Source organism: Schistocerca serialis, chromosome 9, assembly GCF_023864345.2.
Source record: "Schistocerca serialis cubense isolate TAMUIC-IGC-003099 chromosome 9, iqSchSeri2.2, whole genome shotgun sequence".
NCBI classification, from domain to species: Eukaryota; Metazoa; Arthropoda; class Insecta; order Orthoptera; family Acrididae; genus Schistocerca; species Schistocerca serialis.
Genome location: NC_064646.1, coordinates 499,258,320 through 499,273,680, shown reverse-complemented (window position 1 = coordinate 499,273,680; position 15,361 = coordinate 499,258,320). Strand labels below are relative to the sequence as shown.

The following is a 15,361-nucleotide window of genomic DNA, read 5'->3' as shown; positions in this document are numbered from 1 at the left end:
ATTTCACCAAAACTGCCCTTATGTCGGCTATCTGAACACCTCCTTAAGATTTTCGTTACAGCTGTGTGGCTGAGAGGCGGAGAGGAGATTCGTCATTCTTCTGACTGGTTTGTTGCGTCTCAGCACGACTTTTTCCTTTGCGAGCACCTCATCATCACAAAGCATCTCTTAGAGCTAACATCCTCAACTGTTTGCTGAAAAGATTCCACTCTCCGACTTTCCTGTCGGCTTTGTCCTTCGCGGCACTGCCTACCGCCTGCTTTTGCCTAGCTGCCACCTCAGATCCGAAATTACGCTGTTGTCACAACAAGCAGTCAAGCAGTCTGACTCGCTCCGCCCATCACGGTGACAGGAAATGTCTTCAGCGACTCTGTCGCGTGCGAAAACCACGGAAAAAATCTGAAATTCACGCATGCTGTCGAGTTCTGAAGCTTACATCTGAGGAATTCTGGTGGACTTTTCCTGACATAAAAACAACATCATACTGTCAAAACTACTGAACACGTAAAAATACTTTTCTTCCGTTGATTGTCAAAATATCACCTTCGACAACGGATCTTTCCAAAGTTCCGTATCGCTTTCTGTTTGCTACATAAAATCTTCGCAAGATGATTTTTTTCTAACGTTTTGTCAGCCCTTAACTCGAAACTTGTGTTATATTAGCTTGGTGCATCAGTTCGTAGAGCTCATTGTTTTCCAAGTTGGTATGCCGGTTGCTATGGTTTACTCTTCGAGAGTCATTTTTATGCATAGGTCAATACTGCTATTACTTTGTCATTTGGAGATAGTGGAGCTGTGGACACTAGAAAATGGAGTGCCAAATGGATGAATCGAATCACTACCGACATACTCTTCTGCTTAAAGTAGAAGAGTGACTGCAGGGGAAGCAGTCATTGGACAGAGCACGGTAAGAAAGTGATTTTCTCGTATTAACAGGAGTGGTTTTGACTTTAGTGACTCTCCACGATCAGCGATACCTTTGGGTTCTGGTGAAGATCGTTTAAACGCATTAATCGAGGATGATTCACTTCACTGTAACCGAGAACTGGTAAATGTGATGAACTGTGATCATTCCACCTTCGTGATACATTTACATGCAATATAGATAGGATAGACTATAAAGATAGAAAAATGATATGGAACCTGAGACAGCAGTTATCCGTGGACGGACAAAACAAGAAGAGTTGCAGATACGGAAAGGTTGCGCACTATCCCCTATTATCTTTAACCTATACATTGATGAGGCGCTGAAAAAGTAAGGGAAAATTCATGGCCAACGAATAGATAAGATATGCCGATGATATAGCTGTCCTGAATAGAATGGATAAAGTTATGGGGGAAGAATATAATATGAGAATTAATAAAGCAAAAGCAAAAGTAATGGCATGCAACAAAAACGATCAAGTGAAAGTCCAAGTTCATGTAGGCAATGAACTGCTTGAACAAGTTGATAAATTTACTTATCTGGGCAGTAATATTACCAGGGATGGAAGGAGAAAGGCAGAAGTGAGAAGTAGAATTGCTCAAGCAAAGGCTGCTTTTAACAAAAAGAAAAACATCTTAACATGTAAGAGCATCAGCCTTGAAATCAGGAATGGGTGTGAAACATGGACTCTCGGGACAGAGGAAGACCAGAAGCTAAATTCTTTTGAAATGTGGTGCTATAGATGCATGCGCAAAATAAAATGTATCGACAAGGTCACAAACGAAGTGGTTCTGGAAAGAGCAGGTGAGAAGAGAAGCTTCTGGAGTTTCATTGTCAAAAGATGTGGGATGTAACACCTATAAAGAAATGAAGAGAAAAGCTGAAAGACGCACAGAATGGAGACAAGCTGCCATTGTAGCTGTTGCAAACCAATCCTTGGATTGACCACTACAGAAGAAGATAGATGGTTCAAATATGCCATGTGGGTACGGCATGCTCTAAGCCAAAAGTGTTGCGAAAGGTAATAATTGTGGCAACAGACTCTTCTTAACGTCACTTTGCAGTTAGCAGTATTAGGTGTTGCTATCTAGGTGTTGCTATCTGTTACTGGATACGGAGACTATTGTATGCCTTCAGGTTTGGGCGCAAAGTTCTCTTCTTTCATATTAATTCCTCTTCATGATATTTGCACTCTGCGCAGTTAACACTGTAATTATGTCTAGCCATATCATTCAGTTCTCCCAGTTTCTCGCGCTACATGCCGCTAGCAACCACTACGCCTGCGAGCTCCTGTCAGACTCCACTGCACAACAGCCAGCGCCAGACTCAACTGCATTTGCGCGGCCGCGCCCTGCGACTATGTTCCCCACTTCAGATATACTCTTTGATTGTCCCCAATAGCGAATCGCCGTGACTAGACCAGCGAGTTTACTACATGTCATTACAAATTCCTTTTTAGACATTGCGTTTAAATTACATAACCATATTCATTCATAAGAAAATATTTACAAAATAGTGACAAAATATATTACATACAAAAATTACTCCATTACTCAGAATTAAATTGTTACTACTGCGAAATTATTTATGTTAGGCGCTAAGTTGTTGTTTTACACAGTTTTTTTAAACATATGTAGTTCAAATTAATGTGTCCGCTGCTTTTACCACGGTTGATTGTGAGCCACCATTCGAAAGAAATACGATATCACTGTAACGGCGGAGGTCTCAGTTTTTGTTAACCTTAACAGCCCTACATATTTTTCTATTTTCATTCTCGATTCTGCCACAATCTTCCGTAGAAGTGAAAGAACGCATGTCCTAATTCAATAGCAATTTTATGCATTACATCGATACCAGTATAGCACGATCGATTTGATTGTTCATGCAGTCTACTGCGAACAACAGTGTAGAAATACAGGGTGAAGCAAATAAAAGTGGCGCGGAGAACAGAGTTTCGGGTACGAAGAAACACAACAAAGGAAAGGCAGTACTAAGATGACTATAGCAGATGTTGAAAGTGACCACCATTCATCTCTTGGCACTTCTGAGGCCTGTTCAGCAAGATACTGAAGGCGGGTGGAGGCTGGAGTTCTGGAATTGTTGCAGTCTCATCCGAAACGTTCTTCTGCAGTTCTTGACGGTTGTGAGGGTTGTTGGGACACATCGAACACTTGAGGCCTCCCCACACAAAGTAATCGCACACTGACAGATCAGGTGGCCTACGTGGCCAGCTAGCGCCGCGACCACCCTGACCTCTGCTAATAAGTCTATCAGGCGTGGAGGTTGTGCAAATGTGCTCCAAGCTTCGGCCGACGGTATGGGCAGCTGCTCCATCTTGTTGGAAGTAGCTGTAGGTCTTTTCCTCCTCCGTTAATTCTACCACAAATGGTTACAAAATGTTGGCAACGTAATGCGCCGGAGTCAACGTCTGATGAAACAAGATCGGACCAATCATTCAGCGTGCAAGCACTCCACACCAAATCCCAACCTTCCGATCATGCAGTGTATTTTGTGGAAGTTATGTGGACTATTCTCCCCCCAGAACCTGTGATTCTGTGAGTTGACACAATCACTCGGGTGAAATAAGTCTTCATCAGACAGGAAGGAAAAATCCATACCCAAGCCATTTATTGTTATTTTATATTTTTTGACTTGATCAGTACAGATCCTGTGTGATGCCATTTTCGCACTAAGCGTTTCACGGGACACTCTGCTGGCACTTTGAAACCATTAAACTTCTCAGCACACAACTGACTACGTCATTTCGACTTGGCTGTCATGTAATTTTCCTACTGCTCCACAGTGAGTACCATCGTCCCCTTTTCACTGCTCCACTATTACTAACACAATTCGCACTACGCTCTGAACAGGTGTGGATCACGTGACGCGTGTACACGTGGTGTGTGCGTCACAGGGTGTGGATATATGCCTACATACACGTCCTGTAGTATACACTCGTCCGGGCCACTTTTGTTTGGCCCACGTTGTATAACTCTTCATAATGTGGTGAACGACCATATGTAGAAGTCATTGTTCCTGATCAATGATAAAGAATATCGTGTCTCTTAAAGTGATACTCTCTGCGAAAAACTGTGTCCGAAATTTAGTTCTCAGAACTTCTGTATTGAAATAATCGATTTTTCTTGAATTCCCAGATCCTCGATAAAGCGCTTCGGGAAAAAAAAGTGTGTTAACGCCGGCAAATTAATTTTTCCCTTACGATAACATAATGTGAATTCCGTTGTGTCACGTATAGTAACCTCTGATGTGAAACGTTTTGCTTTACAGAATCCGCATTGTAAATTCATAAAACCACAGCTGTAACTGGCCAAATTATGTGGCATCCCCTTCAGTGGATATTTAAATATATCAGTCAATAAAACTGTTGCATTATTATTATGAATGTCAACATTCCTATTACTTTCTCTACGCAAAAACTGCGTCTGTCTAGCTCTGCATCTTTTGCTCTGATCCCTTATCGTTATCCTTCTAGACACAGCCTAGAGCAAACATGGTTTCCTCATATTAAGGGAACATGGAAGTTGTTGCTACTAAAAATGAAGAAATTAAAAATTAAGAGCTTGAGATTATCTGGTAATGGCGGCAAATGACCACAAAGTAACTCATACAAAAAAATAAGCGAAATAACGACACCATGCCACTGTAAACCTATAGCAGAAGTATTGTACCTATACTCATTATACTTATAGCGGATGTGTTGTAGCTATACTCCTTATTGTCAAATGGTCTAAGGAACGGCTTGTACTAACCAGAATGTCCTAAGGCCATACTTCAGCAGCATAGCTAATGTGTATTATTAAGTAAAATCAATTTTCAACGCACACGAATCTGCCAGAGCATGGTGGTACACTGATTGAGGAGTGTATCTGAGGAATTTATCTTGGAACTGTATGTATATTAACTACTTACAGGCATGTCGTGTAATCAGTTAGTGCATCACATACACTAAATGAATACAGTTTTATAAAAGAGCTCAGGCAGATAATATCTACACTTTACTCCTTCAGACACTGCTGTTCAGAATATGTCTGGTTTCCTTACAGACAATAATTTGACAGAATTCTAAAATTGTCTTCACTGGATAGATAAATGCTCATGCTAAATGACCATTCAGAACTGACACTCAATGTATTGTGGAAATTCGTTTTCGCGCGATAGTTTCTTGACGCGCGTCGATATAAAGTCATTGCAACATAGCTCTGCAAAAATAAAGAGGAATTGGAACAGACAATTATATGAACAATGGTCAACCGTTGAAAAAAGACTTATTAATTGAGTGCTTTCGATTGGTCAAAAGCGGGAAGTTCCTGTTATGGGAGGGCAGCAGTTGCTGCTTAATGCTGCACTTTGTTTCAGGTAGCAAGACATGATCGCTGTACCGCACTGTGTACACGACGACGGTTGCTGAGTAAAGCACTAGCAAAATGCTCAGAAATGTAGTTTTTTGAGCAACGCTCTGATGCAAGACTACCTAAGCGGGAATAATCATAAATTTCCGGTATGGATCATTTTATTGAGAGTCGAAAATTGTGTTACTAAAGTATGAAGTAAGGAACACAACAGCTTTGTCATACTGTCAGATAAAACTGTACTATTGAGACCAGCTTTAGTGTGTTTCTACCCAGTAAGTCATTCCTTCGATATGGGCAGTGGCTGTTTGTCTGTGTCCTCAGATTGAGTGAATTAAATAAACATACTTATTGTTTAATATGACTTGGAGACAGGATTTGGGGGTATGAAAAAGTACATCTATTTTAACGAGCTTACTTCAGTTACTGACTCTAAGTGTGACGTGTACAACCAACTTACAGCAGACCAACATCCAACATTGCGCATTTCTGAGAGAGGAATACTTTAGCTAATTTTTGTGCAGATCTTCGACACCCTAAACCAGGGAGCAGACGTGTTCGCAAAAGTAGTGGAAAGTTAAGCCACACCACGGTGCCAATGATGTCATTCACACGTTTCACACAGCCATGCCACTACAGTTCTTCCCTATACATCCACAGTACCAACGTTAAATCCAATTCCATTATTCGTATAGCGTCTTCATTTTATAGACGACGTTTTATTGAAGCTTTAACAACATCTTGTCGAACACACAATTTACATTGCTAGACCATTTCCATATTCTCCATGTCATTATCGTCACTTCTGTCCCATACGTCACAACACTTTGCAGAAAAATCTTCTATAACCACTTATTTCTATTTTTCAATATAGCTTCACTCAGTGCTTTTCTGATTTTCATAACGAATAATATCAAGGCAGTATTGCGGATATGCAAGTTGATGTCAGACTATCAGTTACTTTAATCGTCACCATCCAAGCAGCACGAGAGACTTACATTTGTTGGGAGATTCTTTGAAACTGTATCAAGAGACTGCTGCAACCTATTCTAGGGCACTGCCGCAATATTTGCAATCTGTGCCTGTAGCCGTCGCTGTGATCTTAATGTGATGGCATTCTGTAGATGAAGGGGTAACTGTGCTGGGATTTAAATGGGACTTTTGGGAGAAAGACAACATTTCATTAGAACCTAGTTCGATAAAAAATAGGGAACTGGTGCTGAAGGTTAAATAAGCAACGTTTCCGCTGACTACTTACTTTATCAGTGCGGAGACCTCTGGAATAATGTAAGGGAAGCTATGGTCCATATGAATACAATACGTACTGCCCCAGTCGTGAAAGATATCAATCAAAATTGTTATGGGGCACACACCGGTGTGTGATTGGTTTCTGAACGTTTCTACATTAACATCCATTCTCTGCAAACCACTGAACTGCGTGGTAGATGCTGTTTCTCATCACAGTAGCCTATCTTTCCACTTCATAGTGGAACCGAGGGAAGAGCGATCATTCACTGGGCACTGCGCACACTTTGGTAAGTTCGACCTTACCCCTGCTATCCCTTGTGTGGAGTGCTGTGGTATTTTCCTGTGTTCCTAAAGTAACACCAGTTTCTGCAGCGTACATGTATGCTTCTACGGGGTCGGGGTCGTCTATGTTAAGACGTCTGCCACTTCCTATTTTTGAGAATTTCTGTGATGCTTTACCATGGCTCTGTCCAAACTGTATCCATTCGTGCTGCGCATCTTGCACACATTTTATATCACCTCTTAGCTGAAAGTGCTATGAAACAAACACTGAAGGGCAATATTCTATTATTGATTGAACAAGTGATTTGCAAGCGATCTTCTTCGTTGACTGATTGCATTTACCCTGGTGTCGTACCGATGAACCAAGGTGTACCACCAGCTTTACCTACGACTAAGCGCACGCAAACATTATGCTCATATCCCTACAAACTGCTGCCGCCAGGTACCTGTATGAGTTGCACGATTCCAGTTTTACATCACTGATATTAAAATCAAAGGATACTATGTTTTGCATGTTGTGAAGTGCACTGCTTTACAATTATGACCATTTAAAGCCAACTGAAAAATTCTTCACAACACTTAACGCTTAAATGGTGTGAATAGTTCTTGTAAATTTTTTTTGTCACAGAACACTTCCTTCTGTATAACTGTGTCAATCGCAAAAAATTAGATTATGTATTTTGTCGTGCCAGCTCATTAACACAACATAAACAAAAAAAATGGCTCTGAGCACTATGGGACTCAACAGCTGTGGTCATAAGTCCCCTAGAACTTAGAACTACTTAAACCTAACTAACCTAAGGACATCACACACATCCATGCCCGAGGCAGGATTCGAACCTGCGACCGTAGCAGTAGCGCGGTTCCGGACTGCGCGCCTAGAACCGCGAGACCACCGCGGCCGGCACAACATAAACAGCAAAGGTCGCAACATTCTTCCCTGTGGCATGCTCGCAGTTACCTCTACTTCTACTAGTGACTCCACGTCCAAGGTAACATGCTGAGTCACGTCTACAAAATAATCTAAAATCCAATATCAAATCTCATTTGGTACCCCATAAGGTCGTACTTTAGCTAATGACTTTTTTATTCCAATGCTTCTTGGAAACATGAAATGCTGCATTCACTTGTATGTGTTGAGCCATTTCTTTACTAATTAAATCTGTGGAGAATGCAAAGTGCACTTTGCTTGATCGATGTTTTTGAAACTCATTAGGTTTTTCTTTAGGAGATAATCATTCAGTGAATATTAATGGACACCTAATTTACATTTTCTGTCCTAGCGACAGATCAACAGTACTCTGCTTAAGTGTAGATGACTCAGATTTTGTTTACGCAAATTTGAAATAATTTTCAAATTTTCAACTGAAATCTGGTCATCGTGGTTTGAGTCTGCAGTTGGTGACGCCCTCAGTGAAGCACATTAGTGGTGCAGCTGTATCGAGATTCTGATGTATGAAAGCCCCCTTGTCTACAACTGCTGTTGCTGGCATCGGTATGGAATGGCTCAACTTTTATAAATACTCAGAACAATTATTACACAGTAACTTTTGCTGAAAGTTATTGAAACTGTATCATTTCCGTTAATAAGTATATGAACAATTTATTCAATTAAAGTAACTGAAACTTAAGCAGACTTATTTTCCTGCTGTATGAAGCAAAATAAAGAACTTCATTTCGTGTACTGTTATATTTGTAATTCTCAAGTCTGTTGTAGAATTCTGCCTGATGTGTGCTATATTTTATGTGCTGTGTAATATAGTATATCGTCCTCTCTTTGTTTGAAGTTAACAATATGCCTTCATCCTGAAATGAAACTTCAGTTCTTTGGACGGTTGTAGTTCGATGACGAAAAATGACAACATTAAGAAGATAGTTTAATTTTTTGTATATGCATTCATTCATTATTGGCTGTACTGCTCCGCCGCCGAGGATTAGCCGAGCGGTGTAAGGCGCTGCAGTCATCGACTGTGCGGCTGGTCCCGGCGGAGGTTCGAGTCCTCCCTCGGGCATGGGTGTGTATGTTTGTGAGAATTTAGGTTAAGTAGCGTGTAAGCTTAGGGACTGATGACCTGAGCAGTTAAGTCCCATAAGATTTCACATACATTTGAACATTTGTACTGCTCCACTAATCAGTACTTCAGCCGTTATTACTGCCAAAAAATACACCCTTAGTGCATAATCAGTTGAGGTTCACTTCGTTTATGACAGTCTCAAACAGTGTTACATGACTTCGCTATTAAATCATAGCTCATAGACTGTGGCTAGTACATGGAAGTCAGCGGCAGTGGAGTCTGCTGATCATATAGTTTTATTGTTTATTTTGATAAATCGGAAATTTATTTTTATATGTACTGCCATATTTGAAAATATCTATGTGATGTCTGATCTTTCGGTTGCATCCAAATGAACAGACACCATTTTGATCCTGCAACCATTATGATTTAATCAATGTGCAGTGTTCGTTTGAGACTTCATTCAGAGGGGAAAGATGAAAATATATGCTAGACCTGGATTCAAACTAGACAGATATACTGAACACTGCACCATCTGCACACTGTGGTCTTGGCAACTACAGAGACTAGCCTAGCATGCTCACTGTCAGACAAAAATTCTCAACTTATCCACACACTAATGATGTAGTGCCCTTTGCCTCTTATCCCCATTGTCATAGAAAATAACCCACCACATATGTAATTAACGTGAGGATTCCCAATGATCACTTTAATGCAGGTGCACACCACACTGGAATTCTTAATGGAATTTGCGAAATGCCGCAAGTAATGAGGATAATGCGCACAACAAAAGTAGTGTGTGGTATATGTTGAGAATTTAAATCTGATGGGACATGTGCTAGAGTAGTCTCTGCAGTTACTATTATCACTGCGTCTCGATGATGCATTGGTAAGGACATCTGCCTAGTAAACAAAAGACTCGGGTTCATATACCAGTCTAGCAGAAATTTTAAACTTTCCGCAGTGATTTAATCAATGCACCCTGGCAGCTATATAATTCTTTCCTTTGTGTCTTAAGATTTAGGAATATGTGTTTTTACCCATTCAAATGGGAATAGGGCTCATGCAAAGTGTTTAGATTTCTGGCTGGATTACCTAAACTAATCTGTCGTTCATTTCTTCAGTTCTTGAGAACCGTAGTTCAGCAGACTGCAAGCTTGGTCACTGAGGGCGCTGTCGGCAATGTCTCTGAGTGGTGGGTTGCATGACGACCACTGCAGAAGCTCCACCGGCATGACACTGGCCTGAGGGAAATACACTGAAGATCCACAGAAGGGAAATGTGTGAGAAGGGAAAATCTGCTGCAGTACTCTGTGGAGAGTGATTGGAGATCCACATCACCTGGTACACGGTAATACGTCTTATAACTGCAGTATTATAGCGGTAAACAAATAACTATATTTCAGATAAGCAGATTACTTGGTGCGAATATTGCAACTGACACGGTATTGCAATTAAACACCATAGCTAGCAAACACATGTACTGCAGATACATGAGTAAATTCAGTTTGGGTTCAGAACTAATGTCACGTGACTACTGCTAATGGTGTCACACTGCAAGTACAGACACAGATTACTCCACAGGAGACACAGGTATAATTTCCGTGCTGGGTCCGACAAGAAAACAGATTCAAACTATAGAGCAGTACGTTGCTGTTATCTGGGTAGGGTAAAATCTGCACTAGTTTCACTTGTCAGAAACCATACTCTATCAACTACTTTTCTGTAGTCAGATGCTGGAATAACTACTGTTTCTTAGTAACAGGGGATATTCCGATTTTTGTTGTTTTCACAAGAGGAAGATTACATCTTTGTGGATTTGTTTTTACGAAGGTGTGATGAAAAATAATTCCTCCGAATTTTTCGTTTGTTTGAAAACTCTTATAGATTTTAAATAAAGCAAATTTTATTACCATTGTACATCTTTACTCTCCATGTATGCATATTTATTTCGCAATATAGTCACCCAGGCGACGAACAGATTTTTGACAAGAGAGACCTGTATTTTGATACTGTAGCTATAGAATGATTGTTGAAGAAGCCGCAACCTGCAACTCTCCAACAATATCAAACTTGTGGTGAAGTCCTCGAAGGTGTTTTTTAGGTTTTGGGTACACCTTAAAGTAGGATGGGGCCATGTCGGAACTGTATGGAGGGCTGTCAAACACAGTGATGTCGAGGCATCGGATAGTTGCATATATGCAGCGCTCACTCTTGTGTGATATAGCATTGTCGTGCAGAAGGAGAGGATGGTCCACGTGTGGGCAGTTTTCTGAGAGTCTCGCTGTACGCTGAGATAGTTACGCCTCACCAAGGCGTGTCACATGCTACAGTTTAGTTGCAGCGAGCAGTAGCTTGTGTCAGCGGACTTGGAAAGTCGGCCGAGTGACATGCATGACAGGAAACACATCAGTTAATCTTGAAAATAGAATAAAAATTTCCCCAGGCATTTGTTTTCAGTATAACCTCGTAGATATCTCTCATTGTCTCTCTAGTTATGATGATACTTGCGTACTTACAAGTTAGGGATGTGTTCTACCTACTGGATAATGCACCTAGGAAAACATGAGTCACTGCACATAACTACCGACCGAAAATCCGTTTTAAAACCAGATACTCCAATGTAATAAGCACTTTCCTCCATTTTTCTAATGTTCTCTTCTTGTTAGAGATGAGTATACGAACTGTGCAGTATTTGCAAACATTTTGTGTTCTATATATTTAAATACTGCATAGTATATTGAGCCAATTTCGGATATATTGTCAATTCTTCAGTTAGAAAGTTTAATTGTGAGTAAAACTGTGTATATTTTTATAATTATTTATAGGCAGAAGGTAAGCCATCCCTTGTCAATGGTGCAAAGAAGGTGTTGTAGAATGGAAAAGGTGCTATCTGCAAATGAACTGAGTGTCTTTAATCTGTTAACAGTTTTACCTGTCTTGAGAACTGAACATTGTGTTAGTTACCATTAGCTCCTATTTCAACATGTCTCTAATTTTTAATGGTTTCATTATAAAACTTATTCTTAATTTCATTTACTACTTATTGATGTGTAGTAGAGTAATAATATAACAGGTAGATTACTAAGTATAGTATTGTGGAGATTTTCTCGACTAAAGCACTTCAGAATTTCAGCCAAATATTTGTTCCTAGGTGCATGACAGTGTTGAACATTGGAACATGTTTTCGCATTTGAGAGGAGTTTAATATTCCAATATTGTTTATAATTTTGGAAAAATCCTGCATCACATTAAAAATGTGTGCCATGATTCAAAATTGGAATAAGATGATGTAATAAAAATCTATTGGAGGGCTCACTAGAAGCAAAAGCCACACACGTGAACAGAGGTACAATGTTTTCACCTGAAGTGGAAGTACAGAAACGGTGAATGATCGCAGCTTTAAATTAATCATATTCTATATTTTAATGATGAAGAAAAGGCATAGAATGGAGCTCTTTTCGTTTTACTCCAAGGATGTCTGTCAGACTGCTAGCTTTAGTATGTCTATCAGCTGCTGGTGGTTGTTCTGCCTGGCGAGGTCCAGTGGTGTTTTCCCCTCGTTATTCCTAGCCCAGCGGTCGGCCCCTGCCTCGAGCAGTGCAGCTGCCACTTCTGCGTGGCCGTTCAGAGCCGCATGGTGCAGCGGCGTTCGCCCCCACTGATCCCTGGCGTTGTGGTAAGGAGTGGCCGCCAGCAGCAGCCGCACCACAGCCACGTGGCCTGCCAATGCAGCTATCAGCAGGGGCGTGCACTGCATTTTGTTCCTGGCATCAGCCTCCGCCCCTGCCTCCAGCAGCAGCCGCGCCACAGCCTCGTGGCCACGGTATGCAGCCCTGTGCAGGGGCGTCTCCTGAAAGTTGATGCTCCTGGCTTCCACCTCTGCTCCACCCTCCACCAGGCACCTCGCTGTCTTCTCGTGTCCATTTTCTGCTGCCCAGTGGAGGGCGGTCCACCTCCTCTCACCCTCGTCCCTCACCCTGACGTCCGCACCAGCTGCCAGCAGTGTCTGCAGCTCATCGACTGCATCCTCCTTCGCTGCCTGAATCAGCCTGCTGTTCTTCTCCTTTTCAGGAAGACTCCTGTGCAAGAATGACAAACTGTCACATATTTCTCCAAGTACATGCTTCTGATTAAGAAGACTCCAGAAGAACCTGAGATGAGACCAGTCCCAAAAGTGGATCTGTCCAACGACCACTAACTAATTTGCAATTTTCTCCATTTATGTTACAAAACAGTGGGACAGTCTCCATTTACTAAAGAACAGATGTACAGTGATATCATACTCCTAAAGCCCTCATCAATTAAAAATTCCTACATTCCATCTCTCCAACATTTAGTCATCATATTTTGTCACATTGATTCCTGACATTTAGGGCTTAGACCTCAGGATGCTGCTATTGTACAGTCATTGTCTTCCGCAGAAACAGATGTCTTATGAAGGTATAAGACTCCTCTATGTGCAGCAACCACCTTTTTAATACACCCAAACGTGGCACTCAAAACTACACATGTCTTCAGATATGTTGTTTGCAAACTTGTCAAAACGTCCACATCAACAGAGTCAGTTAATGTTTAACAGGAACCAATTTAATCGATATACTTCAAATACAGCAACAGAGTCAGTTAATGTTTAACAGGAACCAATTTAATCGATATACTTCAAATACAGCAACAGAGTCAGTTAATGTTTAACAGGAAACAATTTAATCGATATACTTCAAATACAGCAATAGCAGTAGATTACTCATTTATCCGTGCACACAAACACATTTGTTGGCATATACTCATGTACAAACTTGTTGGAAGAGTGCTTGCATAATATCCACAAGCAGTATCAAACACTCTCAGGTGCACACACATACTCATATACATATACACAGAACCACACCAACACCCCTCCCCCCCCCCCCCCCCCCACATACAAAATCACACACCTAACTCAATTTCTTGTGGCTGCCATCTGTCTAAAGGCAACAGCAAATCCTGCAGTTTTTTAAAGTAAATTTATGATTCATGTGCTTCGCCAGATTACTATTCACAATAGAGCTCCTGAAGTCTATAGTTCTGACACTGCTCATGTATTTACTGATAAACACCTCATGTCCTTCGTGTGTGACAGCCTCATTACAATGAGTCTAATTCACCACACGTACATTATGATACTCACTTCCTTGCCATCTGAGGTTCGAGTCCCCCTTGGGCATGGGTTTGTGTGTTGGCGTAAGTTAGTTTCAGTTAGATTGAGCAATGTTTAAGCCAAGGGACTGATGAGCTCAGCAGTTTCGTATTGCAGAAACTTACCACCTACCTGCGTTCCATGTCATCAGGAATAAAATGAAGCAAATTCTTTAGTTCAAAGCAACTGAACAATAAATTCACTCTATAACTCTGCCAAGTGAGATATTATAGCTGACAAATGCAATATAAGCAAAGTGGGCAGAAAATGGGGAATTGTTGATGGAGATCGAAGACTTTAAAGAGAGTGAGTCTGAGTGTGGATTATGCCACCATACTGCATACTACTGAAAGGCCAGCGGAAGACTCAACCCCAGAAAGCACGTCCTTATGTGCCTCTCCCAGGCCACCTCCGGTCTGGTGCGATGAAGAACATGAGACGGTAGCTAACGAGGGGAGAGATACACTCAAAACAACAGACGACAAGGCACAGAGGAAAATTTTGTGTATTTTAATCATATGCCAAACAATCTACACAAAAAAAAAAAATTTAAACCTGCCGACATTTATGTAATAGCTCACCTACTCAATGATCCATGACTATCGTTTGGAAAGAACCTAGAGATTAAGGTGTATTAATACAGCGGTAGGAAAACTACAGGCAACATCTAAAATCCTTTTTGGAAACATTTTATGCAACTTGACCCCAAGCGGATCAGAAAAGGTAAAAGCATGCTGATGGTGGAGCGTCAGGTGGAACATCAACTAAATGGGAACTTCTCCCTGTTGGAAACGCCTAGAGCAGTAGCATGCAGAAGGACTATGAGGCCTGGACCGAGTGACTGATTGCTCCAACACATGTCGTAGAATGGATGAATTCGTTTATTGCATATTTTGAATAAAATATGGACCAACCAAATCTACAGCCCAGAAATTAAGACTGTTCGCGTCTTACAAATACATAAAATGCCTCAGTGCTCTCCATCATACAGTTCCTTCATCCATTCCTATGTCTCGTTAACACACAATAGAAAAATGATAGGGAAGACTGTTTAGTCTAATTACATCAGACCTGCATTCAGTGTTCCACCCAAGTGCGGGATATAGATGCGTGCAGTATGCAGATGATTTTCATGTTTATACTCGTGTCGATAGTTTTCCTGAGTGTCGGCAGCAGATGGATAACGCTGTGATATTGTTCAGTGAATGGCTCAATAAGAACTGCCTCGACATATTGCCTGATAAATCAGCTGTGTGCCTATATACGAGACACAGGCTTAACCTAACAAAAATTGTAATGTTAGGACCCTTTATATTCCCAGTCTAAAGAGTGGTCAAGTACT

At 41.1% G+C, this 15,361-nt stretch overlaps 1 protein-coding gene across 1 annotated transcript in view; it reads right to left on the bottom strand.

The window, feature by feature from the left end:
- LOC126419741 (ankyrin-3-like) overlaps window positions 1–15,361 on the bottom strand; it is a 126,470-nt gene that overhangs the window by 24,152 nt on the left and 86,957 nt on the right. Inside the window, exon 4 of the mRNA XM_050086918.1 lies at window positions 12,331–12,922. Coding sequence (XP_049942875.1) covers window positions 12,331–12,922 — 592 coding nt within the window. The remainder of the gene's footprint in view (window positions 1–12,330; window positions 12,923–15,361) is intronic.